This window comes from Cryptococcus neoformans (assembly GCF_000091045.1).
Source record: "Cryptococcus neoformans var. neoformans JEC21 chromosome 9 sequence".
NCBI lineage: Eukaryota > Fungi > Basidiomycota > Tremellomycetes > Tremellales > Cryptococcaceae > Cryptococcus > Cryptococcus deneoformans.
Window position 1 is genome coordinate 617,810 of NC_006694.1, and position 25,237 is coordinate 643,046.

A 25,237-nucleotide genomic window follows, 5' to 3' on the forward strand; every position below is an offset into this window, starting at 1 on the left:
GGTACTGGAGAGAGAAGTGAGGATATGATCATGATGATGTTATTGAGGACTTCAACAAATAACATTACTTAAATAATTTCCAGCTTATCCAAACATACAAATGCCATCCGCTACACTCATACGTTTATCGAAGAGCTTATCCATGTCATCTAGTAACTCCACAGTCAGAGTGGCCCTCCGTGGCGGCGCTATCCTCAACAACCCTAGATTCAACAAGGGTAGTGCTTTCACCCACCAGGAAAGATCAGAGTTTGCTTTGAGGGGGAGATTGCCTTATGCGTAAGCAATTGCAGTAGCGAGAAACATCGCTGACTGCCATGTGCTGTGTTTTCAGAGTGGACTCTCTTGAAATACAGGTAAAGCGCGCCTATGAACAGTACAAGTCTAGAGAAACGAATATCTTGAAAAACTCTTTCTTGCAATCTATGAAAGGTATGCATTTTGTTTACACACCCGAGGTCAATACTGACTTCTTGAAGCCCAAAACTGGACCCTATTCTACGCACTTCTCCAGGCTCATCTTGTAGAGATGTTCCCAATCGTCTACACTCCCACCGAGGCCGATGCCATTGCCGACTATTCCCACCTTTTTAGAAGAAGTGAAGGCTTGTATCTCACTCCGCCTGGGGAGAAGAATATGGAGGAGGACTTTCTAGATGCCTGCGAAGGGAGAGAACTTGAATTGGCAAGTGTGCTCCCTGGTAAACTGAAGAGCTCATGACTGATAATTTAATAGATTGTCGTTTCCGATGGCGAAGCAATTTTAGGTATCGGAGACCAAGGATCCGGAGGTATTGGTATCTCAGGTGCCAAAGCTGTCATTTACAGTCTTATCGCTGGTGTTGAGTAAGTATGATACTCCTTGATCCATCATGTTGCTTATGATCCTCCCAGCCCCGCCAAGTGTTTGGCTATCACCCTTGACGTAGGCACGAACAACCAGGATTTGCTGAATGATCCTTTGTACATCGTAAGTTTTCAAAAAGCATACAGTGACAGCCTTTGCTGACAACACTTTTCTGTCTTTTGTAGGGATACAGGGAGAAAAGGTTGCGAGATGATCGGTACGACCAGTTCGTAGACAAGTTTGTGGGGCTTGTCAAAAAGCACCAGCCGGAATGTCTCCTGCACTTTGAAGACTTTGTATAAGGCGTTCTTTTCCGAGCCACGAAGCTTACTGATTCCCATCTCGAAGGGTGTCACCAATGCTGAACGACTCCTCAGAAGATATAGGTGCGAGGGTGAAACGCATTGTCAGTCAGATAATTGGCTAACATGTGCCGTTTTAGGGATCAGCATTCCATTGTAGGTACAAATCAGGAAGCTTGAAACAGCAACTCATATTTTGTAGTTCAACGATGATATCCAAGGAACAGGAGCGGTAACTGTGAGATTCTGATCCCTATATAGTGACATGTATTGACGCTAATCTGAGATGATATAGCTTGCGGCTGTTCAGGCAGCTATTAGTGTGACCAAGAGCTCTGTACGTCAGTTTTCTTGTATACGTGTTACACATGCGCGCTCACCTTAGCCGAAGCTTAAAGATCAGCGAATTGTGATTTATGGATCTGGCTCAGCAGGTCTTGGTATTGCTAGGCAGCTTCGAGATGCCATCGCTCTCGACTCTTCCGGTTCTCCTTCCGAAGCAGCCAAACAGTTCTGGTTAATCGACAAGCATGGGCTTATAAAAAAATCACTTGGAAAGGATAAGATCAGGAGTGAGATTGAAGATGAATTCATCCGAGATGAAGGTGATTGGGGGGAGGGCGAGACTGGCTTGAAGGAGGTGGTAAAGAAGATCAAGCCCACTATATTGGTTGGGACCAGTACGCAAGCTGGAGCCTTCACCGAAGAGGTAGTGAGTGTATTAAATTATCCTTTTCAGTCCTAAAGTCTAACAGGCTACAGGTTAAAGAGATGTCTAAACATGTGGATAGGCCTATCATCTTCCCGCTCAGTAACCCCACCAGACTTTGTGAAGCTCAGTCAGTCGCCTTACCCTCATGAAGCGAATATGTAAGCTGACGTCTTTTTAGACCGAAGGATGTCAGTGAGTGGAGTAAGGGTAAGGCCCTGATGTCAACCGGCTCTCCCTTCGACCCAGTAGATATTTCAGATTCTGGTGAGAAGTACATCGTGGCTGAATGTAACAATGTGAGCTCGCATTTATTCTTCAAAGGCTAAATGCTGACACGACTATCAGGCTCTGATCTATCCTGGATTGGGTCTCGGTAGCATTCTCGCGAAGTCGTCAAAGATGACAGACAAGATGATAATAGCCGGTGCTCAACGTCTAGGCCAGCTCGCTCCCGCCTTGGTCAAAAAGAATGCCAACAAGTCCTTGCTTCCCGACTTTGGTGACGCCCAAAAGGTTAATTTCGAAGTGGCTTTGGCAGTGTTGGAGCAGGCGATGGAGGATGGCGTAGCAAGAGCAAAGGATATCCCCGAGGATAAGGATGAGAGAAGGAAGTGGGCTGAAAACAATAGGTGGTCGCCTGGTTATCCCAACTTTAAATATGACCCGGAGGGTTTGAAATAACCTCCCATAATGAGGTATTAGATCAATGATAATGCAGAGACGCTACATTACTAGCCATACCGTTGATGTGCAATTGAGTTGTGGTCTTAAGCGGCTGTCCACCGCCACATACCCCAACCCAATCCGTCATTCTTCACATTCCTACCACCCATATCCACAACTCCCTTGTAGATCTCCTCGACCTTTTCCCCAGGTTGGACGGCTCCAGACGCCACCAAAAGAGGGAAGAAATGCTCATCTGTGGGATGGGCCCTTCGGTAAAGAGGATGTGTTGTCAATTTGAGGGTCGAAGCAACGAGGTCCGGCTCAGATACCGCAATGCTGACAGCACTAAGGAAAGGAGAAGTGTAGGACAAGTCACCACCAGTAACTATGCAGGACATAAGTGCGGTCTGCCAAACCATGTATGACTACCTACAAAGGTCGCGGAGGTTGTGAACAACTTGGCCAGTGCCAATAATTGCATAACCTTCCTGTCGAAGGCTGGCAAGCGCCTTACCAACTTTGACAGACTCTCTGGGATCAGAAGAGGCGGGCAAGGAGACTTGCACCAAAGGGAAATTAGTTTCATCTCCAAGGGCAGCTCTGAAGGGAACTACCCATTACTCGTCAGCATGATGAAATCTAACGGGCATGCGATAGCTCACCCCAGACACCATGGTCCAAACCCCTGTTGGCCCTGCTGACCGTGATTCCACTTTCCTTCAAAGCCTCCACAACCTTGTTCTGTAATTCAGGTTCGGCTCTTGATCTGAATGTAAGTTCGTAAAAATGTTTTGGGAAGCCATAGAAATCATAAATCAAGGGATTGGAGGAGTTGTTATTGACTGTTATACAAGTCAACTACAAGATCCATTGAGTGTCAATCTGTTTGCACCCACCGATGACTCCTGAACGGAAGGCTTCTTGATTTTCCCAGTGAGCTGAAACAACCACAATACCCTTAGGTGGGTTGGCTTGCAATATTTTCCCAAATTTCCTCCAGCCTTCATATGGCGCAGAGTCATACTGCTCAATAGTTGGTGGGCCCTACATTGCTTTGCTTAGTTTTTGGAGCTTTCACGGTCCGTCGAGATTACACTTACTCCATGAGAGAGGAAGTAGACATCCCCAACCTTGGAAGTATTAGCCTCACTCATGGTGCTGAATGATTGTTCTCGGAATGCGTTGTTCTTGATGGCTGACTGGACACCCTTTAAGGTGTAGCTGGCGATTCTAGCCTGGAAAGTTTGAATGGCGATGATTGCGAAAAAGATGGTTATGGCCCAGAGAGCAAGCGACCAGCGGGACATGAATATGTAGCTGCAGTAACTTTAGCAAAAAGGAATGGGCTTTCGGATGATGTGCGGAATCGCCTTTCGTTGTTGCCTTATAACGAAATGAGTCACACAAATCATACAAATACTCTTTAGCCGATTTGCCGCCGCGACCTCTTCCGACGGGATTGTATTTGTCAGCCTTCCCATTGATTGATAAGATTGTGCCTGGCATTGCTAGGATCTCGAAGCTTCGTTTTAGGCATAACATCAATTGAATCTTTTTGATTATTAAAAAATCATCATCGAAAATTGGGCTAAGGCTCTTGCGGGCCTGCTAATTATGGGTGGGTAATTACTATTTTATCCTTTTATTTTTGGGCCATGGAGATCGAAAACATCAAATGGACTTCACTGTGCAGCGAATTGGTGCGTTACAGGTTGAAGAAGACCGCAGAGCTCGAAATAAACTTTCAGATGAAGGGAGGAGGATTGATAATGAAGAGAAACAATAGAGCGATCAAAAACAAGCTATCTCCCTACTATAAACCATATTTCAAATGAAGTGCAGTAATCGTATCTTCTATAATGACCTTGAACGAAGAAAAAGTTTGTTGTTCATCCATTATCCCTCAGCCTCCTTCGTTCCTCAAATATTTTCAAGTGCATTGCATCCTCAAAAAGGTTAGCTAATCTCTGGAAAGATACAAATATCATGACTCATCAGTAGAAGAGGATCCCAACATTGATAAAGAATGTTAAATTGAAAGGAAGAAGCTTGAGGGAAACGAGGATCGGACAAATAGGGAGTTGATTGCATTGATTGTACATAGGTCTCCCCATATACTTTCGGAGATCCCTTGAGAATCAGTTCTTCTCAATCATATGTATTGGACGTGTATACCTCTATTCTGCTATAACTATCGGTCTTATCTAATTAGACTACCTACCTCCTACGTGGTCCTTAACAACAGGAAAGAAGTATGGTAGGATCCCCACTTTTAATCCGCCAAACTGGCTACAAAATAAGCATATCAAGCTTTCTATGCAATGAGATCCCCTTTTTCAGTTTCCTCAACGCTTGCTCCGGTTCTTCCTGCCTTATTCATTTCTATGCTTTGACCACTAATCACAACCACGTCTGCCAAATCCATTCCGTACACTCGGATTGCCTCGTCTTCAAGGTATTTCCTACATTCTTTTCGAGATTTTTCCACGTCAACACAGGCAAGGATCCCCACTGAGACCACTCCTAAACCTAGCAGGAATGTAAAAGGCATATTGGTGTTGCCGCTGTCGTCAATGATAGCACTTGATACAAAAGGCCCAATGAAACTTGAGGTTTTGCCGATGATGGAAAAAAGAGCGAAGAACAAGAACTATTATAACCTGTTAGCCGCATCCCTTGATCAATGAACCATAGTCTTCCCCGCTCTTCTTACCTCTTTTCCTCGTGGTATGACCTCAGAGATCATAGCTTGCTAGATGATGATCAGCATCGACACTTGTAGTGCAAAATGTAACAAACTCACGGAAATTGCGTACCAAGGGCAAACGGCGATCTTTATACAGTATAGATTAGCTTCATCCTTTCGTTTCGACTTCCACTTACTCCATAGAAAGCTTGGTAAGCCCAGAATTCCCATGCATTATGGAAGCCAAATCTAGTTTGTGTTATGCCAACGCATCCCCAGGCAGCCAATAGAAGGATCCAGAAGGCATTCTGAATGAATAAATCAGTTAGTGATAGGTCACTGTTGGAGAGGTATAACTTACAAACAAGAGCATCGTTTTCGTGGGTATTGTGTAGCGTTTCTGCACGGCCCAGAAGAGTCCGATACTGGCAAAGCACTGTTATTAGCAAGAGAAAGGAAACGGATCTAGAAAAGGCGCACCCCAGAGCTTGAGCTGCGATGCCATCAATGAGAAGACTACGCTCTCACGATTAGCTGAACCGACTGGTTTGTTGAACGCCAATGTGACCGTACTAATTGAGCATCTTGGTATCATAGGACACGACTTCGTTTTGCAATGTCGCAATGACTGTAAGTTTAAGTGGGAGAGGTAAGCTAGAGCGTTAAGACAAGCTCTCTTAAAATACTCACCTGTGACTATAATGGCGGGACCGATCAACTTAGTTCTTTTCGTCTCTTCAGAAACCAGGGAGGAAACAAAAACGTACCGAGAGTATTGAGGCAATCGCCCAAGAAAAAATAGGCCGCCTGGAAGGGACCGTGAGTAAAAGTGATGCTGGAACCTTATCTAGTGCTATGACACTTTTCCAACGTACGAGATAGATAAATGTTTGTTTTAGACGCAAGCATAAACGAAAGGCGTGGTAGATCTGTTTGATCCTTCATAGCAGTGTCAGGGGGTCATCGTAGAATCTATACCTTTTAATAGTTGACTTACCCAACGGTAAAATATGTCGTGTGAGGAGGAAGCTGATGCCCCGGGCGGTATTGCTCGAACAGCAGCCATGGGGTGGCGCATATGACTGTTAGTTCCTTGTTAGCCAAGGCCAAGCGATGAACAGAAGGGACTCACTCCAAACACCAGCACTGTAGGCGCAAACAATACTCAAAGCTTTGGTGTTGCTATCGGCGTCATCGTTGATCACCCCTTCCAAAATCCCAGCCAAGATAGCGAGTACAACTAGTTCCCCTAATGAGCAGACAAGGAAAGAGACATTGGCGAGGCGATTCCGTGCCAGCATGTCAAGCCTATCGTGGGACTTCCGGCTATGATGATAGTTAATAATTATCATAACTAAACCATTGCCAAAAACAGTCTTGTGACTTACTCGGTGTCTCCTCGAGCAAGTTTTTCTTCACTATCTTTTATTTCCGGTAAATCTCGAGCAAGGCCTGGGAATGCCGCTGTCCAGAAAGTCAAGGCGCCTTGATAACCGATGAGACCTAAGATATACAAAGCTGTTCCAGCCTGCCATCTATAAGAAATATAGACTGGTCAGTAGCATCCCTCTCACGAACAGATAGAAAGATAAGCCGAGTAAATCACTTACTTGGAGGGATCTTCCACCCCCAGCCATGCAAAACTAACAGCCCATGCTAACACAGTAAATGCGGTCGTAATGTGAGGTCGGATGATACCGTAGTCCGCGAACGATCCCATTATGAGGAAAAGAACCGCTTGGAAAGCGAAAGAAAGGCCGTTTGTGATCAGAACAATGGAGTTGACTGCACATAAGCACATATCCCAAACTCAGAACATACCAGACCGCTCTGACCCAAAAGCAATGAGATTGCATGCCCCATCACCGCATGGGACAGTACCCGTTGGGTAGGCAGGATCCCATCCTGCCAAATATAACAGATTTTGCCATGCCGATATGGCAAAATTGAATGGACCTATAGATTCAACAATCAGTACAATATGTGCAAAAAAGGGTCAGCAATTATCAGGTAACCAACCTAGTCCGGAGTTGCCGACGTAGTAAATGTACCAAGACTACCGCCGGAAGTCGCAAATCGTCGTGATGGCATGACGAATGACGAACCGAACAGTCAGCGTTGGCCGTGTGTCGTTCACTCAAACGGCGGTAACATGATTATTTGTTCGGTGGTGGTAGTAACTCACCCAGACCTCCTTTCTTGTTGTTGTTTTTCTTTCGCCGACGATAGGTAAAGGGCTGGCAAAGAGTGTTGCCTCATCGGTAAGGGCAGAGTCATCTTGTACCGGTTGAAGATGGCCTTCCTCCATTTCTTGAGTAGTGAGCCTGTCTGACGCATTCGAACCGTCCATGATGGGAGATGATGTGTTCCACGAATAAAGATGATATATAGCGCATGTGATGATAAGACTTGCTCAAGTACTCGTACAGGTTTTCTTTGCTCGATTGTGTTCTAATGTATAATGCAATTTCCGATCTTTCGTATAACTAAGCGTTTTCCAGGCTCTCAGATAGTTGGCCATCATTCCTTATTATTATTAGTAGGTGGTATGGTGCTTTAAGTGAGGGGCGAAAACCGTAGGCCGACTTCAGGTATTTGTTCTAGGGTAATTCCGTCTATTTACTCAGAATTCAGGTTATTCGGGCGCCCAGCAGCTTCCCGTTCCGAAGAACAAAAAAGCAGAACTTAACGGACACTGGCCGGTGTCCGACGAGGCACCTATTATTAGGTCCGACAAGCTGTTATTAGTAAATTGTTGGGAGTTTGGCCGGGGTTAAATTAATGATGTCACACCTGCATGAAGTAATGCGATGATTCTCGATGGTCAATTTAAGCCCTCATTCATTTTGCTTTTTAGGCTTATGGGAGGGATTCCAGCGATCAGCTTTCCACATCCGAGAGGCACTTAAAATAAATACACAAATATTGTGTGGAAGAATACACCACCAGTACCGCAGTCAGTGGAATCATATGAAATTTAGTGCTTTGTCAACCACCAACAGTTTTGTAGCTCTCGTCTGCTTACAACAAACAAGAAAGCCGACCCACACAGCCCACGGCTCACGGCTCACAAAATTTAGCAGCCCCGGACAAGACGCCTTAATTGAAATTTCTGCCCTCGATCGATGCCGACTCGTCGACGCCCGAGCCAGCATGAGGAAAGAGACCCATCAGACGAAGTAGCTCAACAGCAGGGGATGGATGTTGAACTTCTTACCCCCCATAGTAGCCCGTCTACAAGTCGCCCTGATAGTTTACTACATAACAGCCCAAGAGATAGCCCCCACCCCACTTCTCGCCTGCCAAGCTTCGAGACCAGCACTTCTATTCCTCGTTCTAATGGCCAAGAGGTAAGTATCATGGATCCATGCTTGCAGTTAGTTTGACGCTTTTTCAAGGATGCCACATATGGCAGTCGTCCTAATCTCAAGGTTCGCTGGCGAAGCAAACTTGGCGAAGATTATCGTACAGACACTAGATCTTTCCATTCGCCCAGACCATCTACTGCGCCTTCTGAAGAAGAAATTGCTGCAGTTCGTCGTTCTGTAACAAGCATTTTCCGCCGACCACAAGGATATTCTCCTCGCCAAAGCCGAAGCGACCTGGAATCTGGGCCTCCAGGTTCGCGCTCTTCGGTCTTGTCGTTTGAGTCGGACTCATTTGTGCAGCCACGTCCCATGAAGCGGAGAGCGTCTAGCCGGCGTTCTTCAGCTGGCTCTTGGGCATCGTCCGACAATGACTCAGACTATGACGCACAGGTTGGAACCGGCGGAATCCTGAGCGCCTTGCTAGGTCTATATGGTAATGAGGCTTCTTACAAAAAACGAAAGGCTCTCAGGTCTCTCTTGAGGCGTAGCGACAAAGATAATGAAGACAGTCACCGAGGAAGAGCAAGAAAGCGTTGGAGTACGGAATCGCTTTTTGCCCTCCCATCTCGCAACTCTAGCAGAAGTGCCAGTCGCTCAGTGAGCAGGGGAGCAACGAGTGCACCTGATGGGCCTGAAGTTGCTAGGAGAATGCGCGACGAGAGGGAAAAGGTGCATAGGAATCGGAGGCATCAACGTTTGCCTCATCGAAGTCAAGACCTCAATCAACCGTATATCCCATCCGCGCGGTATTCAAATCCCTTACAACCTGCTCCAAATGTCACTGCCGCGCAACGGTTCAGAACTTTTATGACAGGCAGGAGCGCTCCTGCTACCCTTCTTGGTGCCCCAGATGCTGTAGACCATTCTAAATCACAAGAAGAAAGCAGGTACCGTACTATGGCCGCCCTGTTGATCACTACGAACTCCCTTATGAGCATAGGAAGCCCTATTCTTGCCCATGTTGCGCCTGCGTCCGGGCAAGAGGGAGAGTCTAGTGGAGGTCATCGGAAGATCAGCTGGTATGAAAGCGTAGCAGAAAAGGAGCGGGCTGAACAAGAAAGAGAACAGAAGGAAGAACATGATCTCGGATTGATTGATGGAGAAGAGGATAACATTCGGGCTATGGAAGAGGGGATGTGTGGAGGGAAGAGGAAAAGAAAAAGAACAAGGGGTAAAAGAATACAGCGAGAGATGGCAGTTACCAAGCATGTTTCAAACTTAATTCAAAGGAAGAAGTGGGTCATAAAACAATATTTGTTATTAAACACTGACATGCGACAGGTTTATTGAGGAACTTGCCAAAGCAGTCGTCAAGTAGGTCAATCTCGATGCCGAATACTTCGCGCTAAAATAAAACTAGTTATGGTGCTCCGGCTCATTCAGTGGAGGCATGGCTAGCCTCAACAGCTGATATTCTTTCCGTCGAGGCATCTTTTGTCTATCTACCGACTGTCCTACTTGTTGCCTTCCGAGACACCGATGTACACTCTACCGATGTCCTTTTCATTCGTCCAAGTGGAGGCCTAGAGCTGTACCGATTATCTCTGGTGCATGAGGTCTACAGAAGAGTGACTCACGATAAAATATCCGCTAGTCAAGGTCGTCGAGCTCTGAAAAGGATCGGGCGCGAGGTGAGTACCTTTCAAAGAGGCAAAAGGCGTGGCTAACAGAATACCTTCATTCAGACCCTTCCCTACTCTCGACTGACTCTCATCCTCACAGCAGCTGTTGCTTCCGCCATCTCTGCCAGAGTGGCCTTCTCCGGATCGTTCATCGACATCCTCATGTCAGGCGCATTGGGGGCCCTTTTCACCTTAGTCCAATTCACAGTATCGAAGGAGAATAGGGTGTTTTCTAATATATTTGAAATTGGAATGGCCGGAATATTGAGTTTTGTAGCTGTAAGTGTTTCTTGCGAAGTTGATCGTGGATGCTGATCATCTTTAGCGTGGACTTGCTTCATCCAAATATTTCTGTTACGAGTCTTTGGCGTCTGTGAGTCGCATATATGTATGTAGTGATGGGCTTCCTCTGATTTTGTCAGGCTTCCATTGTTTTGATCCTTCCAGGGTGGCATATATGTCTGGGAGCTCTTGAACTTGGTTCGAAGAACATCATTGCAGGTGGCATGTGAGTGTCTTGCCTGTGTGTGGCTTTTTTCCCTTGTTAAAAAATCACAGTCGTCTTGTTTGGGCTGTTGTCTACACTCTCTTCCTCTCGCTTGGTCTGGGCATTGGTAGTGAAATTTGGGACTCTTTTGGGCCGCCTCAGCCTGGGAATGACTCAAATAGCTCAGATGCAACGGAGGTGCAGTGCTATCGTGATCCCAATTGGGATTACTGGTGGTACACCGAGCGTATGTTGCGTGACTGGGGAGTCTGAGAAGTAAAGGGAATGCTAATAGCATCAACACAGCCAGCGACTGGTGGCTTTTCCTACTCGTGCCGGTATTTGCATTCTCTCTTGCAGTGTGGTTCCGAGCGGATTGGCGTTCTAAGGATATAGTTGTCATGGTGTTAGTGGCTTGCGCAGGTTATGTTGTCAACTACTTTCTTTCAGGCGTACGTGATTCTGGAATGCCTGCGACAGCGTGTTGACTCAGTGGTCTATGTAGCAAATTTCGCAAATCAACGTTACATCCGCTGTATCGGCCTTCGCCGTTGGGTAAGGAGTCTTTACTTGTGGATCTATGCCTGGTATGCTGACTTTGCGTTTCTATTAGCGTTCTGGGCAACCTTTATTCTCGTCTTGGAAGAGGTTCGGCGTTCCCATCAATGGTTTGCGGTATCCTGCTTCTTGTGCCCAATGCAATCGCGGCCGCCGGTGGACTAGCTACTAACAGCATTGACCAAAGCGACTCGACTAATAGCAATAATGAACAAGAAATCAACACAGCTGTCATTGTTAGCATAAGAATGATTCTCGTGAGTCAGCTCTTATGTCAAAGTCTCCCCATAGGATTCTCGATGATGGCTGATGTATTGCAGGTTGGAGTCGGCCTAGCAGTGGGACTCTTCGCTTCCACGGTCGCCATCTATCCTTTTGGAAAGACAAGGCGTTATATATTTAGTTACTAACGTTTGTCTATTCAGCATCTTTGCATTACTTTTCAGTCTCTGTATTTTTAACATGCTGCTACTTGTGCTGGATAGACTTTGACATTTTTCATAAAAGATAAATATAGATAAATAGATGATGACATTTTCAACGCCTATCTTTTCTTTCCCTTTGGCTGTGTATCATATAGCGCTTGATGAGATCATTGATGATATTCGTACAATAATTTGACTGGGTATAATAAGGGCAAGGTATCCATGGATGACTAGTAGATGACTACGGGTAAAATCTTTGGTTTTTAACTATTAGTTTATTAAGGGCAGCAAGTTGCACGCTGATGAGCCTTAATAGTATTATTAGCCATCCTCTGAATCTTACAGATTTGGCTATAAATGACTATGCAGGACTTCTTTTCATAATATAATTCCCCAATATACGACTTAAACGGTATTACACGATCTACTGTCCCTGCTCCAAAAAGTTGGGGACATTCTGGTCACCAGGCCTTTGGTACGCTGTTCGGGCTTGCTTTTCCTCGGGTCCTCCAGGGCCTTCGAAATCCTGCGCCTTTGTTTGACTAAGGATAGGATGATCAGCTATCATGCCCAAGGAAGTGACTTCTTAATAACTCACTGCCCAGTTCCGGGGTTAATACCACCTCCTTCTTCATCGGGAATTGGGGGGTTCTCTCCTCGCTTGGTACCGCCTACTTGGACGGTAGAGCCAGGGAATTGGGCAGTGACCTGTTCGTTAACACCCGAGTCGACAGCTGATAATACAATAGTTAGATACTTATGTCGACCATGCTTCCTCACGAAAGGAGTAACATACTTGAGTCACTCTGTCTGCCAGCACCAGCCTTAGCAGCGTAAGAGTTGATAGCCTGCTCGTTCTGTCTAATTTGTTCGTTGGCGGACATTTTGGTGAGGTTTATGCGCTTGTGCTTTAGATTAATTGATGGTAAGGCTGAATATGTTCGTGATGGAGAGAGAGAGATAATACATACTGCCATTGGGCTTATATATGCCTGGAAAATGGAAAATAAAGGTTTTGGGTGGTGCTGGCCGGTCTTTCACGGCGGATTGACGTCAACTGACGTCGATGCGATTGACCACCAACAAGGTGGTGGAGGTGCTGCTGCCACCTAATTATGGCGTAGTTGTTATATTATTTGCGATCATACAAAGAAGCTTGTTATGGCTATATACGTAGCAGACAGTTTAATGGCATGTCCTCGGTTGGATATTCACATGCCAACAACAATTTGCCAATCACAACAGTTTGTCATTTTATCTACACTCATTTTGTTAGTCCTTGCTAAAAAGTAGTAGTGCCGTCCGCTTTTCGAAAAATCAAATAAATGTGGAGCCCATGAGGCTGATAAATAATCTTAATAATAACCAAATCTCTCTCTAGTTATTAGTAGCTTCGAGTCTCCAGCCTTTTCTTTGTAATCCGTTTTCCAGCTATCATCGGCGGTAACATCAGCCTTGTTGATTGATGGCAGCCACCAGGTGATATCGATGTGTAGAAATGCTTGAAATAGTAGACGGATGACTAATGATGGTAGCTAAAATTACTATTAGTTGCACAGATCACATTTACATTCTTCAGAGCCCATATCCTGATTAATATACATGCGACGCATTCCCAAGACGAGAAGGCCAGCTTAATTCAGGTCTACATCCTCCAATCCCTCTCCATTACCGTTCGCTTCAGACTCCTCTCGGGGAGCCGCAGCAGCAGCTGATGCCTGCGCCTTCTTCTTCTTCTTGTTCTTTTTCTTCTGTGACTTTGAGACGGGAGTGCTTTGGCTGCTTCTTGCCGGAGTTGACGCTGTTGGTGTCGCATTCTCGGGAATAATATCAGATTGAGGCTCTGACTCCGCAATTATAGCTTCTTTGGGTTGTTCAATATTTGAAGGTGTATCTTCCTCCTTCTTGGCGGGTGAGTGGGAGCTGTTTGCTTTCACAATGTCCTCTGCGGGTCTCGATTCTAAGTCCATGTCCTTCCCAGCTGTTCCATCCTCAACCGGAATTAGTTGCACACTCTCAACGACCTCTGGAAGTACATTTGCTTCCGCCTTTTTTGCGGTTGATTCTTCGGAAAGCGCTTCTTCTGAGGGAGCTGCACGATGCTCAAGAGGCTCAGGATTCTTTGATGGTTCAGTCTGTGGAAGGTCGGCTGCATGGTATTCGGCATCAGGGTGAGTGGCCGTCTCCACATTCTCAATGGGAATAGGCGACGCAATTGACTCTGCGTGGAGATTGCTCGCGCCCCCAGAGACAACGTTTTCAAACTCCTTCACTGCCTCATCGATAGTCTGTGCCTTCCCTCCTTCCCTTTCCTGCTGTCCATTGATTTGGACAGGCAACTCAGTCTTAATCGGAAGTTGTTCCGTCGCGCCGCGAGGTTCTTCCACGACTATAGGCTCCGTGCTGATTCCCTTCACTTCTTCTTCAATTTCGGCAGGAGGGGAGACTGTTTGCAAAGGGATGTCTGCATAATCATATGTGGCTTGAGCGTCTCCGGGGGTCGACACAAGCGTTGACGCGGGGTCCGTCGCGGGCACTTGCGCTTCTCCAGCGGTGGGAGAGGTAAACTGACTCCCAGAAAGGGGGGATGATTGGGAGGATGAGGAGGCGGCAGAAGCAGGGCTGGAAAGCGGGAACTTGAAGCCTCTGTCTTTCATGAGCAAAAGACTTGCCTGAAGTGATTACATATACTCACCTATCGAGTTTTCCATCGGCCTCTGGCTTAGGACTCCTAGACCTAGGGGCATCCTGGGCTTCTGGTCTGGGGCTTTTCACTCGGGGGACCTCACCAGCTCCCAAACTTTCTCTTCTTTGCTCACTAAAGTCACCTGGAGCATGGCTGGGCAATGTGGGTGAAGCCGGAACCATGCTCATTCTAGCAATAGTTTCTGGGCTAGGCGATCTTGGGGCGTCGTCATCATCCCTGATGGGTGATTGGGGGGCGGAGGGAATTGGAAGCGAGGCACGCTTGAGTGGGGAGGGCCGTCGGAAAGGGGGTGGTGGAGCGGTGTCAAGTGAAGCGTTGGATGGTAGAGATGGAAGAATGTAGTTGGAAATAGGGAACAGTCTATGTAACATTAGCGTTGAACAATCATGAGTAACTAGACATGACGTACTTGCGTTGATCGGCGACAGCGAACAACCATCCTGGCCCAACAACGGGTAAATTCATCCTCAACGCTTCTTGGTATTCGGGGTCCACTCCGCCCCCTCGACCATGCTCGTCACTGCCAACCATTGGGGTGGTGCAAACAAAGTGTGTGGTATCAAGCGCAACTTGAGGAGATTCGCGAGCTCCAATCTGCCGCAGGCAGTGACGAAGCTGGTCCACGAGTTGTGGTGGGTGCATAGGGCCAAAACATATCAAAAGACCAGTGAGATTGCTACATAGCTGTGAGCAGTTGGAGACACGTAGACCGTTGTAACTCACTCCATGGTATGTGTCCTAACACGAATTATGTTTGAGGGATATGTGCCAGCTGTAGTTTTCCTACGAGGTCGTTGGAGATAGGTTCCATGCTAAATATCGAGAGCACTTACAAGACAAGTTGGAAAGTGTACTCTTCACCACTTTGAAGACCGCCAGTCTTCCACTCGGTCTTTTCCTGTATTCCTCCACCATACTCTCCTCCTACCCTTCCCCAACGCTGCCCGTTCCGATGCATTTCCAAGCCTCTGAACTCCGCGCTACCGACATCTATCCTATCCCATTCAACAGTGACATTTGTCTGCGTAACATTTCGAAGCCTCACAACGGGAACCTTCGGAGGGATGCTGAAAGCATTCAAAATTGAATCCTGTAATTCTTTAAATGCTTTCTGAGCGGCATATTCAGCAGCGAGATCACGAGAGACTGTGATGGTGAGAATAGATCCAGGACCTAGAGGGGGTGCGTCAGGTGATGGGGTGGGTAAGAGGAGTGACGGGAACTCCAGCAGGTGAGCGTTTGGTCCAAGAAGAATGGCCTGCAATAATCTAAGCATCGTGCGCTTTTAGGTGTCTCTGCACTCACCATGCCAGCATCCAACTTGCCCAGAGTGAAGGTGACTACAGAGCTGTCAGCGGGGAGTACGATAGGGATTGACGTATCTTACACTGCTCCATCTTGCCCTTCGGAGAATTGCTTGCTATGGAGAGCCTTTTTGCATGTGCTACAGCTGTGGGGGAGGGCATTCTGGGATGGATGGGATAGTGGTGGACAAACAGACACGCGCAGCCTTGAACAACGCAACGAACGAAATTGATATGCTCAGACCGCGCCCTTGCCAGCCAGACGCGAATCCAGCAGCGGACTTGCACCCTTCTCCGCTCACATTCTCAACCTCTTGTCTCCGTCTCCATTCTTCTTGCGTATGTGGTGTTCTTCATATAAATAGCGTATTATCTTTCTACCGTCTCAGAAAAATATCATTCCAATGCCTTCGCCAGCTACTTGCGAATCCACATACCTCGAGTTAAATGTTCAAACGAGGCGCACGGTCTAATGTCTGATCTTTTGCCCCGCTTTACTATCTGGGTTCGCGATTTCTATCAAGGGCCGAGTGTAAAGGGTGGACGCCTATTATTCCGTATATTAATAAGTCGATATGATGTTATGAGTTGTTTTGTGAGCGATGCATAACTTCGACTCGACAGGGAACGTTCGTTGAGCTGTGTGTTTGTCGGTGTTGTTGACTGCTGAATGGTGTACTTGCGCTGCTGCTCCTCGCGCTGGGTCCTCCATGGTGTGGCGTGATCGTTTTCGCCTTCCTGTTGGGCTGCACGTTCAGCTTATAAAGGGATGCAGTATATGTTGCTTGCTTAGTTGCAAAGATGGTATCACACGACTTATACATACATGCTGAGTGCTAAACTAATGTTGATAAATGGGTCACTGTTTGGCGAAAAACAGGCCCGCGTCTATTATTACAACGAACGCTACCTCAAGGGTAGTTTATAGCCCGGGATTATTTCTTGCAAGGCCTGGCTCCAGAAAAAGCTCCCTTGCTGTGCTTAGTTCCCTTCCGCGCTAACACCATTTTCTCAGACATTTCTTCCCTTTTTCCCTTGCACCAGATCCTCACTCTTTCTCCTTGCATCCTAGCGGCGACGCCCATTCAGCAAATCCCGCCCCGCCCTCTCTTCCCCCCACTCTCTTTGCCCCTCCGCTCTTAACGCAATAGTCGCCTTATAGTCTACCACGCTTCCTTATCCTTACTCTTCCTATACACCATCCGTGGAAACAACAAGTCACGAGGAAGCGGCACGCAACAATCGCGCGATCAATTTCATACCTTAGGTTGACCATTTTGGATAACGGACAGCTGGTAAGATGTTATATCTCACAGCAGACAAATTCCCAGTCTGTACGTAGCCGTTGTTTTCCACGGTGCAGAATCCGCGCTTACCATGAACAGTCGTGCCATTTGGTGTTATTGGGTGTGTCCCGCGTTGTTTTATCTTGTCCTTGGATGCTTGAGGCGTTTTTCTAACGACTGAACAGATTCTACCGATACCTCTGGTACATCATCCGTCTTCTAGCTAGGGCAACATACCGTCCCATTCCATTACCCGAAAACCCCACCTATGTTGCACATGAAGATGTAACAATCATCGTCCCCACCATTGACGCCGGTGAAGAGTTTAAGGGTAAGTTTATATCATCAAACACCGCTCTATAAGTCTCACTCTCGTCCAGATGCTGCCAAGTCATGGCTTGCTGGTAACCCCAAGGAAATCATCATTGTTACCGAAGCCAAGATGGAAGGCCCCCTGCAAGACCTTGCAAACCAAGTCGATCCCGAGCGTATCCGTGTCCTTACCGTCCCTGCCGCCAACAAACGTCTCCAAATGTCCCACGGCATTCGTAACACCACCACAGATATCATTGTCTTTGCCGATGACGATGCTATCTGGCCGGAGACTTTGTTGCCCTATGTTCTTGCTTGTTTCGAGGATCAGCAAATTGGAGGCGTTGGGACAAGTCAGCGAGTTAAGGCAGTCAATTCACGGATGACTGTTTGGGAAGTCCTTGCCGCGTTTCGATTGACCATTCGAAACATTGAGATTGCCTCTTCTACACACATTGACGGTGGTATCCCATGTCTTTCTGGCCGAACGGCTGCCTACCGTACTATCATCCTCAAAGATCCCGATTTCCTCCACGGTTTCACCAATGACTTCTGGCTTGGCAAATACCACCTTAACTCTGGCGATGACAAGTTCCTCACTCGATGGATGGTGTCTCACGGCTGGAACACCTACGTCCAAGTCTGCAAAGAAGCTGAACTGCTTTCTACTATGAAGCCCAATTGGCGTTTCCTTTTGCAAGTCCTGAGATGGACTCGGAACACTTGGCGATCCGATTTCCGATCAATCTTCACTGAGCGATATGTCTGGACAAAGCACCCCTATGTTGCCTACACTATGATTGACAAGTTTATCAACCCCCTAACCCTTCTCGTCGGACCTTGTCTGGTCATCTATTTGATCGTCAAGAGTACAAAAGACGTTTTGGACGGTGGCTACCATCTTGCAGCTTGGGATATTGTCGTTTCTGTGAGTGGCTGTCTTCGAAGATTAATCGTAGGATGATTCACGGCTGACAACTCAATAGTATCTCGTCTGGCTGATGTGCACAAGAACGCTCAAGCTCTTACCACATTTGTGGAACAACCCTAAACACATCATCTACGTCCCCGCTTTCATTGCCTTTGGTTACTACTTGTAAGTCGTGTGACGGTCTGTCTTTGAGCGTTGCTGACAGTGTGGCAGTGCGATCATGAAACTGTACGCATTGTTTACTTTGCATGAAACTGGATGGGGTACTCGTGCTGGTATCGGAAATAGTAAGCTGATTGTATGCCTCTTGAGATGTGACGCTAATACTGGTGTGTAGTTACCGAGGCTACTATGGCGGCCGAAAAAGAGAACGAGGCCTCCAATTTTGCACGACAACAACAGCCAGACTTTCAATATCCAGCTGCGCGCAGAAAGGCATGAGTTAATTTGACACGTTTTAACATGACAGCATGACATTCCGAAGATACGACCATATTTGGCATTTAGATTTTGGACGATTTCACGTCCTTTTATCTGACTTTTCAAATCCTTTTCCCTTCATATACAATACTCGCAGGCAGGATTCCGCGTGGGCGGCTGGTAGGGAGATGCTGGTTCGCGCAGCTATGTACGGACATTTGTTATATACGACATTCCAGTCTTTGTTTTAGTTTCCCTTTGGCTTGGCCCGGAGGACATGCATTTTATTTTGTACAAGCTTCTTTGATAGCAGGAAGATAATATGCATGTATTTATTTCAGGTTTAATTCCATGCTCTACTCTGGGCCTGGCCATCGAGATACCATGTCCATGATTCCAGCATACCTCTCTCTTTCGCTTTCTACAAGAGCCTCTTCTTTAGCATCGTCTTCATCACGCGCCCTTCTTCCATTCTGCTTGAGGGACAAGCCTACTACCACATGTCTTCTCATCTGACCGCTAGTTTGCAATGCCCACCAGACAAGAGTTGCTATTTGAGAAACATACAGCTCATGCAAAGTTTGCTGGGGTGGTGAGCCTAGAAGGGGTGTGAGACATGCTGAATGGGGGGGCGGAGGAAGAATAGAGAGAATGTGTAGATTTGAAGGATGACCATTGGACTGTAAAGGCACAGTTGGAGGAGGAAGAGGTATTTGTTGTGGGAGGGAAGCTTGGGTCTTTTGTGCACGGAATCAGCACTAATCACTGGACGAAAATGGAGAAACTTACAAGGCATCCTACTTTGCCATTCTGAGTGACAATGGCCAATATTCGATCGTCGAATGTCTGGATGAGAAGCTCTGTCTCAACTTCACATATGGATTGGCGGAGCTGATATGACTGGATAGGAGGAGAGGGTTGGCTTTTGGTGGTAGAGAGAGGCAGGGCGGTATATGAGTCTTCGAGCAGAGACGACATTTCGGGGGAATCAAGGTTAGATATTATCTGGTGGTGGAGATACAAGATAGCCTTAGAAGACGAGTATTGTTGACAGAGTTGAATCAGATTGTCGTTGATGCTCGATTTCGCGTTCTTCCAGACCGTAATAAAGAGTAGCTCGCGATGTTGTGACGTGGTCTCCTTCCACATCATCAATTCTACCGAGATACCTTTCAAATAATCAACTTTCACTGGCCCTTATAAGCCAATTACCAGCAATAATGAGTGATGTGATGTGATCTGACTACAGCCGTTTCAGCCAATCCAAGTGTTATAATGGCCTTTGAAGACACCCTTAAACAACTACGCGACTTCCTACGTCTCCCAACGCCTTCCCTCGAAGACTTGACCTTCCGGATTTCCTCAACTCTTTCGACCTTACACATACACCCCACATCTTTACCGCCATCTTCAATCCCTTTGACAGACCTCAAAGCTTTGGCAAGATACCTCCCAGCCGTGCAAAATCTGCTACTTCAAGATGTTCTGCCACATTTTGTCTCTATTCTCGATGACCGAAACCAAGAGCTAGTGCGGGAACTGTTCGTCCCGCAGAAAAAAGTCGAAGGCTTAGAGATTCGAAGGAACATCGCCTTGGTCTCCTACTTCACCCTTCCTTCATATCTCAATGCGCCAAAACAGAATTATCCCACTCTTCCGAAACCGATGAGGTCATTTTTCATATCTCTGCTTGATACGTTATCGACAGAGTTTGGGCTAGATGACCTTTACTGTACTGTATTTCCAAACAAAGAAGGGATAACAAAGGAGGGCAAGGATGGAGTGAAGATCTTGCAATGGGAAGATGCTTTAAGGTCAATCATCGGCATTCCGGCCAAGACGGGAAATGCCATTGGAAGATGGGAGCTGGAAGAAGCAGTCAAGATAGACGTCCCAGTCACTTTATTATCAAGGTAAGTGCCAGAAGCCTTTACTGACACAAAATTTCTTCTAACATTATAGAAAGACCCTATTTTGATAGATTAGTAAGGCATTTGGAAAATCTCTTGTATGAGATGTCACAACGTCCATCACCGGGCAAGTAACTTTTTGTTTGAGTGTTGCCTATGAAACTGACAACCTCTGTAGATGTGACACCTTTGAGGCTAGTTATCGAGAAGCTTTCCAACATCGGTCTGCTCACTTCCCAATCTCCTAATACCTCCTCTAGATCTCCATCTTTATTGTTCCCTCTATTACCACCGCTGCTTTCACATCTTCACCCACCATCTTCTTCTCCTTCACTTCCTTATCCACCCACTTTTCTACCATCCGTGTTCCTCCCCTTGCCTTCGTCGATTCTCTCGGCCTTTATCAACGCCCTTACCACGCACTTATCGTTCTATTTAATTGACCCCGCCAATCCACTGCAACCACACAAACCGGATGAGCGTGTCAAACGCGCTGTCCAGGTATTCCAGTCAATCATTGGCAACGCCGAAGTCGGCAATGAAGCTTGGCAAGCAGTAGTGCAAAGCGTAGTGGCAAAGAAAGGAAAGTCTCGTATGAGACTAGGAGAGTGGAGAGAGCAAGCACGGAATAGACTGATCGTGGGTTGGATCGCGCAAGGAGGAGATGTGGCGGTAAAGGCTTTTATCGAGATCGTAGTAGACACTTGGACGGACCCAAAATACGTCAAATTTTCAATGTTCTCTGAACAGTTTAGTAAGTGCTGTTCAGGTGTCAACGCAAAGCCACTAAATGTGTACATTGAAGGTTTAACACATGTCTTACTTCTTTCGCTTTCATTACTCCCGACATACTCTCCTTGGTTAATTCAACTCTCACACCGTTCTCGGTTTATTCTTGCCTTCCAATCGTATCTGTCACATCCTGATCCTTCCATACGACGGTTAGGAATGGTGGTTGGTGAGATTATGAGTGAACTTACAATACCGGATACCGAGGTTGATCAGTCGGAGAAAAAGAAGCAAGAGGACGAAATTGAGGAACTGCGGAAAGGGCTAGAGGTTGACGAAGACAACGAGGACACGAAGCCCAAGACGACAGCCACTAGAAGCGGAAGTGTGCGACTCAAGTTCAAAGGTATGTGGGACGGGAATGGCGACGGGAGAGAGGAGAGTAGATGGTTAAGAGGCAATGTCGGAATCAAGGATGCGAATGCTTTAACCGGCGACGATGACGAACAATGGTTGCTTGGCTGGAAAGATATTCCATCCTCTCCCACAGTCGAGCCACAACCAGTGCCTGAATCTTCGCTAGGTCGCCGGGCTACTAGACCTGCCAATACCAAACCAGCTTCACCCAAACCACGAGAGAAGAAACCCAAGGTCGTAATGCTTGATCCCGACCAACAGGACGATCCTCTCAGTGGCTACGCCTCTTCATCTCCCTCTTCTTCGCGAGCCCCATCGCCCACCCCGGAGTACCTCGACGAAATTGCTGCCGACCCGTCCCTAGGATTGGACGAAGCCAACAAGAAAAAGGTTACGAGGCCTGTATACATACCGCAGCTGGTGGCACTATTGAAGGAGAGGGATAAGCCAGAAAATGTGGAGATGGGTCTGAGTTGGGGCGAAGGTCTTGTCCGTGCAAAGAGAGAGTTTGGCACTGAGCTTGGTGAGTTTATCGTGATGGGCAAAAAGAAATGCTTACTTATGCTGTTTTGTAGCCGAGAATGCAGTTGGTGTCACTCTGATGGTTTTGGGGCTAAACGACAGTTTTGATATAGAAAATTTTGAAGAAAAGAAGCAAGGGTTGTTAAATGCATTGGTCGCTTGTGCTCCCAAACAGGTGGCACCGTAAGTCTCTCCTGAAGGTCTGAATCACCACTCGACGTACTGACTGCGACCATCTAGATTCCTCTGTGAGCAATATTTTAACTCTCAATTCTCATTACAACACAAGGCTTCTATTCTCACGGCCCTCGCTATGGGGGCGCGAGAACTCGCGGGTCTCTCTGTCCCTCAAACACCTCGTACAACTCGATCCATCGACTTTCCTTCCAAGACACTTCCTCCAACGCTACATAGCAAATACATTAGCAGCGCAGATGTCCCTTCAAACCCGTTATTGGGCTATGGCCCCGACGACCAACTTGACCAAGCCATTGACGGGGTACGGAATCTTATTCTGTCAAAAGGTGCCAGCAAAGGTGAAGAAACCGTGCCAGAGTTGGCTCGTGAAAAGCGCCTACGGGTGGGCGAAATCAGGCGGCCAAAGGTTGCACCTGTCAACTCTCTCGCATCCTCGCAAATGGGCCAACTTGCTCGACCTCCTCCTGTGGTAGCTTTCAAAGACATTGCAGCCGAGATCTTCATCCTCCCCCTCATCAACCGATTTTGGCAACATTTTCAGGATTCTTCCATTCGTGAAGAGAGAGCAGTAATGCTGGGTGCTCGCTATAGAGCTGCTGGGGCGGGTTTGGTTCTTTTCCCTATGGCTATGGAGAAATTCATGATGGCGTTGGCATTGATGTTAGACGCTGCAAGGTACTCACCATTATGGCTGAGTGTCATTTGCCCAGAAGCACTTGAGCTTGCAATGACAATAGGAATCAGGCATCCACCAAGGCCCTTGTTGAGTGGAGAAGAGGGTATAGATCCTTCTCGTGCCGAGGCCCAAGTCCTTTCTGCTGCCCTGGAACTCACGTTGGTCTGTCTAGACGTCTCTGTTGACCTGGACGGAGGTAGGACTTTGGCAATGGACAAGTCTGCGCTAGTGATGGCCGTAGGAGAGTGGGCAAGTGGGGTATTCAAGGTAGAAAGCGAGGGTGGTGAGGTCAGTGTAGGTCAAGGAGGAAGAATTGAAGGAAAGATCAAAGCCGAAGCGGCTGGGGTAGTGGTGAAAGTCGGAGAGATCGGTGAAAAATGGGGGCGCATGGGAATGGATATGGGCTTCTGAGAGAAGCGAAGGGGAAAATGCAGATTTGTTGTATATCACTAATATCAAGCATACGTGATACCTCTCAAGGATCTATCAATTCATGTAGCGCCTATATGGGTGTCTGGCGAATGTCAGTACTTCCTTAATTTCCTCTTCGGCCTTCCAACGGGGTCAATGCCATCCCTTGACACAATGACTTCATCTTCATCCGGATCTTCGTAAGAGGTCTCTTCATATTTACCTCCACGTTTTTGCCGGAGAGAAGCCGACGATAAAAAAGCGTCCGAATTATACGCCCACCTAGAACGATAAGATATCGACAGAAAGAACCATACAAGTGGGGAGACAAGGAGGAACGTTGATCTCAAGTGAATAAGGGATTTCAGCCTCGTCAACGGCTTCCATCATCCTGACAAACCAGCTCACAATTTATAACCCACGTCTCCCTCTGCATTTGTTTGACTAACCCAGATCGCCAGGATAACGGCCACTACTGAGTACGCAATGCCGCAGAAAGTCATTATCCTTTCGAACCATATCAACGATTTCACTCTACGGGGATTCTGCTTCTGGGATCTGACATTTTGACTTTGAGACTCTGGGTCTGAACAACAGGATAGAAAAATGTGTCGAACAAACAAAAAAGTGAAAAGGAGAAATGTCAATTGAATAATAGCCACTGTAAACATAAGCGAGAGATAGTGTATGTCAGCTTTAAGTAGAAAGAACGAGCATAAAAAAGTCTTTTCTGATACGTACGAAACCCAAAGCACAACAAAAGAATAGGGACCGTCATAGCAGGCCACTGACTACTAGCGGTAACATCAGTGTAAAGGATACCTTCTTGACAGCTACGTCCGTCGGAAAAGTCGGTTAACATCCCAGCTGCACTCATCGATCACTTACTTTGATTCTTGAGAATCACACCATCCCAAGCCACCAAACTTATATCCTCCCGCTTCCAATGCCCATATGCCGGTTTGTGGCCCAGTTACCGCACATACAGCTCCACACAACAACATGGCAAGGGCCAGCAGGAATGGCAATTTTCTGACTAGCCATTTCCAACCCCACCAAGACCATGTACCTTTCCAGCACCTCGAGCAATCCCCGCAACAGCTTGCCCACGCTGGAGGTCGTTGGATATATGAATTGTGTAGCTTCTGGCTTCTTGATAGATAATCTTCTTGTGTAAGTCTACTCCGCTTCTTGGTGTTCGACTTCGACGACGGGGAGTAGTTTGGCTTTCTGCTGGAAGAAGATTTACTCCTGTTCTCCCAACTCTCAACTTTTGTATCACTCTCAACTGCAGTGATATCGGTACTATAGTCATCATCGCTGACGTCGCTATCCGTGTCATCCTCCATTCTATTAGCATTGATTCCGGAGGATGGTTTGATCTCCCTTCTTTCCGAGGTCCTCTTATCATGCTCTTCCAGATTTACTGTTTTCTTTGCCCCCGTAGTTCGCAATGGATACTGGAGCGGGTTTGGCGCGGGCTTCTCCTTTTCCACATTCCCAAAATTGCAAACAGCAATTTCCTTGTCAGAATCGATTTCGGTCGAAATATCGCTGTAGTCACTTTTAGGGCGCTGGGGGCGTTCTTTATCACTCGAAGGACGGGAGGAACCCGCAGAAGGGTTCTTTGAAGCTGTCATAAGAGCCGCTTGAACTACCAAAGAGGGCTAGGAAGAAGGTATCGACTCGATGGTAATTATGTAGAAGACGAAATGGAACAACAGCATTCAAGGAGCTGGCG

The 25,237-nt window shown here is 46.9% G+C and overlaps 10 protein-coding genes across 10 annotated transcripts; 4 read left to right on the forward strand and 6 right to left on the reverse strand.

Moving 5' to 3' along the window:
* The first annotated feature begins 37 nt into the window (after positions 1 to 37).
* Positions 38 to 2,763, forward strand: CNI02230 (nad-dependent malic enzyme, putative). Its single transcript, XM_024657826.1, has 14 exons — positions 38 to 279; positions 335 to 432; positions 480 to 685; positions 737 to 846; positions 895 to 970; positions 1,033 to 1,143; positions 1,196 to 1,233; positions 1,290 to 1,305; positions 1,352 to 1,387; positions 1,445 to 1,486; positions 1,541 to 1,861; positions 1,912 to 1,988; positions 2,040 to 2,157; positions 2,207 to 2,763. The coding sequence occupies exons 1-14, from the start codon at positions 101 to 103 to the stop codon at positions 2,540 to 2,542; spliced, it is 1,764 nt and encodes a 587-aa protein (XP_024513530.1). The 5' UTR covers positions 38 to 100; the 3' UTR covers positions 2,543 to 2,763.
* CNI02240 (conserved hypothetical protein) lies at positions 2,195 to 3,909 on the reverse strand. The gene is made up of 5 exons (XM_572881.2): positions 3,628 to 3,909; positions 3,424 to 3,571; positions 3,190 to 3,369; positions 2,961 to 3,137; positions 2,195 to 2,912 (listed from the first exon to the last, which is right to left on the reverse strand). The coding sequence occupies exons 1-5, from the start codon at positions 3,832 to 3,834 to the stop codon at positions 2,629 to 2,631; spliced, it is 996 nt and encodes a 331-aa protein (XP_572881.1). The 5' UTR covers positions 3,835 to 3,909; the 3' UTR covers positions 2,195 to 2,628.
* Positions 3,910 to 4,597: 688 nt separating this feature from the next.
* CNI02250 (protein-vacuolar targeting-related protein, putative) lies at positions 4,598 to 7,811 on the reverse strand. Its single transcript, XM_024657827.1, has 17 exons — positions 7,399 to 7,811; positions 7,233 to 7,269; positions 7,035 to 7,169; positions 6,824 to 6,998; positions 6,602 to 6,748; positions 6,346 to 6,539; positions 6,211 to 6,295; positions 6,089 to 6,152; positions 5,981 to 6,020; positions 5,904 to 5,909; positions 5,787 to 5,841; positions 5,694 to 5,729; positions 5,575 to 5,638; positions 5,411 to 5,521; positions 5,331 to 5,360; positions 5,241 to 5,279; positions 4,598 to 5,177 (listed from the first exon to the last, which is right to left on the reverse strand). The coding sequence occupies exons 1-17, from the start codon at positions 7,561 to 7,563 to the stop codon at positions 4,842 to 4,844; spliced, it is 1,719 nt and encodes a 572-aa protein (XP_024513488.1). The 5' UTR covers positions 7,564 to 7,811; the 3' UTR covers positions 4,598 to 4,841.
* A 265-nt stretch (positions 7,812 to 8,076) lies between these two features.
* CNI02260 (conjugation with cellular fusion-related protein, putative) lies at positions 8,077 to 11,840 on the forward strand. The gene is made up of 13 exons (XM_024657828.1): positions 8,077 to 8,169; positions 8,216 to 8,563; positions 8,612 to 9,816; positions 9,863 to 9,895; positions 9,942 to 10,212; positions 10,267 to 10,482; positions 10,529 to 10,576; positions 10,626 to 10,711; positions 10,762 to 10,937; positions 10,997 to 11,142; positions 11,196 to 11,245; positions 11,304 to 11,505; positions 11,569 to 11,840. The coding sequence occupies exons 2-13, from the start codon at positions 8,339 to 8,341 to the stop codon at positions 11,656 to 11,658; spliced, it is 2,748 nt and encodes a 915-aa protein (XP_024513572.1). The 5' UTR covers positions 8,077 to 8,169; positions 8,216 to 8,338; the 3' UTR covers positions 11,659 to 11,840.
* Positions 11,841 to 11,878: 38 nt separating this feature from the next.
* Positions 11,879 to 12,604, reverse strand: CNI02270 (expressed protein). Its single transcript, XM_572879.1, has 3 exons — positions 12,470 to 12,604; positions 12,272 to 12,407; positions 11,879 to 12,215 (listed from the first exon to the last, which is right to left on the reverse strand). Exons 1-3 carry the CDS (start codon positions 12,555 to 12,557, stop codon positions 12,098 to 12,100), a joined length of 342 nt encoding a protein of 113 aa, XP_572879.1. The 5' UTR covers positions 12,558 to 12,604; the 3' UTR covers positions 11,879 to 12,097.
* Positions 12,605 to 13,225: 621 nt separating this feature from the next.
* CNI02280 (cell wall chitin catabolism-related protein, putative) lies at positions 13,226 to 15,903 on the reverse strand. Its single transcript, XM_572877.2, has 7 exons — positions 15,768 to 15,903; positions 15,686 to 15,720; positions 15,214 to 15,638; positions 15,104 to 15,163; positions 14,790 to 15,056; positions 14,369 to 14,740; positions 13,226 to 14,319 (listed from the first exon to the last, which is right to left on the reverse strand). The coding sequence occupies exons 1-7, from the start codon at positions 15,844 to 15,846 to the stop codon at positions 13,308 to 13,310; spliced, it is 2,250 nt and encodes a 749-aa protein (XP_572877.1). The 5' UTR covers positions 15,847 to 15,903; the 3' UTR covers positions 13,226 to 13,307.
* A 793-nt stretch (positions 15,904 to 16,696) lies between these two features.
* Positions 16,697 to 18,974, forward strand: CNI02290 (polysaccharide synthase, putative). Its single transcript, XM_572855.2, has 7 exons — positions 16,697 to 17,018; positions 17,070 to 17,091; positions 17,156 to 17,301; positions 17,351 to 18,210; positions 18,269 to 18,378; positions 18,427 to 18,500; positions 18,551 to 18,974. Exons 1-7 carry the CDS (start codon positions 16,985 to 16,987, stop codon positions 18,652 to 18,654), a joined length of 1,350 nt encoding a protein of 449 aa, XP_572855.1. The 5' UTR covers positions 16,697 to 16,984; the 3' UTR covers positions 18,655 to 18,974.
* On the reverse strand, positions 18,914 to 19,686 carry CNI02300 (hypothetical protein). The gene is made up of 2 exons (XM_024657829.1): positions 19,423 to 19,686; positions 18,914 to 19,370 (listed from the first exon to the last, which is right to left on the reverse strand). The coding sequence occupies exons 1-2, from the start codon at positions 19,609 to 19,611 to the stop codon at positions 18,990 to 18,992; spliced, it is 570 nt and encodes a 189-aa protein (XP_024513575.1). The 5' UTR covers positions 19,612 to 19,686; the 3' UTR covers positions 18,914 to 18,989.
* A 186-nt stretch (positions 19,687 to 19,872) lies between these two features.
* Positions 19,873 to 23,659, forward strand: CNI02310 (telomeric DNA binding protein, putative). The gene is made up of 6 exons (XM_573004.2): positions 19,873 to 20,546; positions 20,600 to 20,670; positions 20,722 to 21,297; positions 21,349 to 22,212; positions 22,265 to 22,394; positions 22,452 to 23,659. Exons 1-6 carry the CDS (start codon positions 19,909 to 19,911, stop codon positions 23,494 to 23,496), a joined length of 3,324 nt encoding a protein of 1,107 aa, XP_573004.1. The 5' UTR covers positions 19,873 to 19,908; the 3' UTR covers positions 23,497 to 23,659.
* Positions 23,507 to 25,189, reverse strand: CNI02320 (expressed protein). The gene is made up of 4 exons (XM_572992.2): positions 24,385 to 25,189; positions 24,238 to 24,329; positions 23,905 to 24,157; positions 23,507 to 23,841 (listed from the first exon to the last, which is right to left on the reverse strand). The coding sequence occupies exons 1-4, from the start codon at positions 25,134 to 25,136 to the stop codon at positions 23,610 to 23,612; spliced, it is 1,329 nt and encodes a 442-aa protein (XP_572992.1). The 5' UTR covers positions 25,137 to 25,189; the 3' UTR covers positions 23,507 to 23,609.
* Between the last annotated feature and the right edge of the window lie 48 nt (positions 25,190 to 25,237).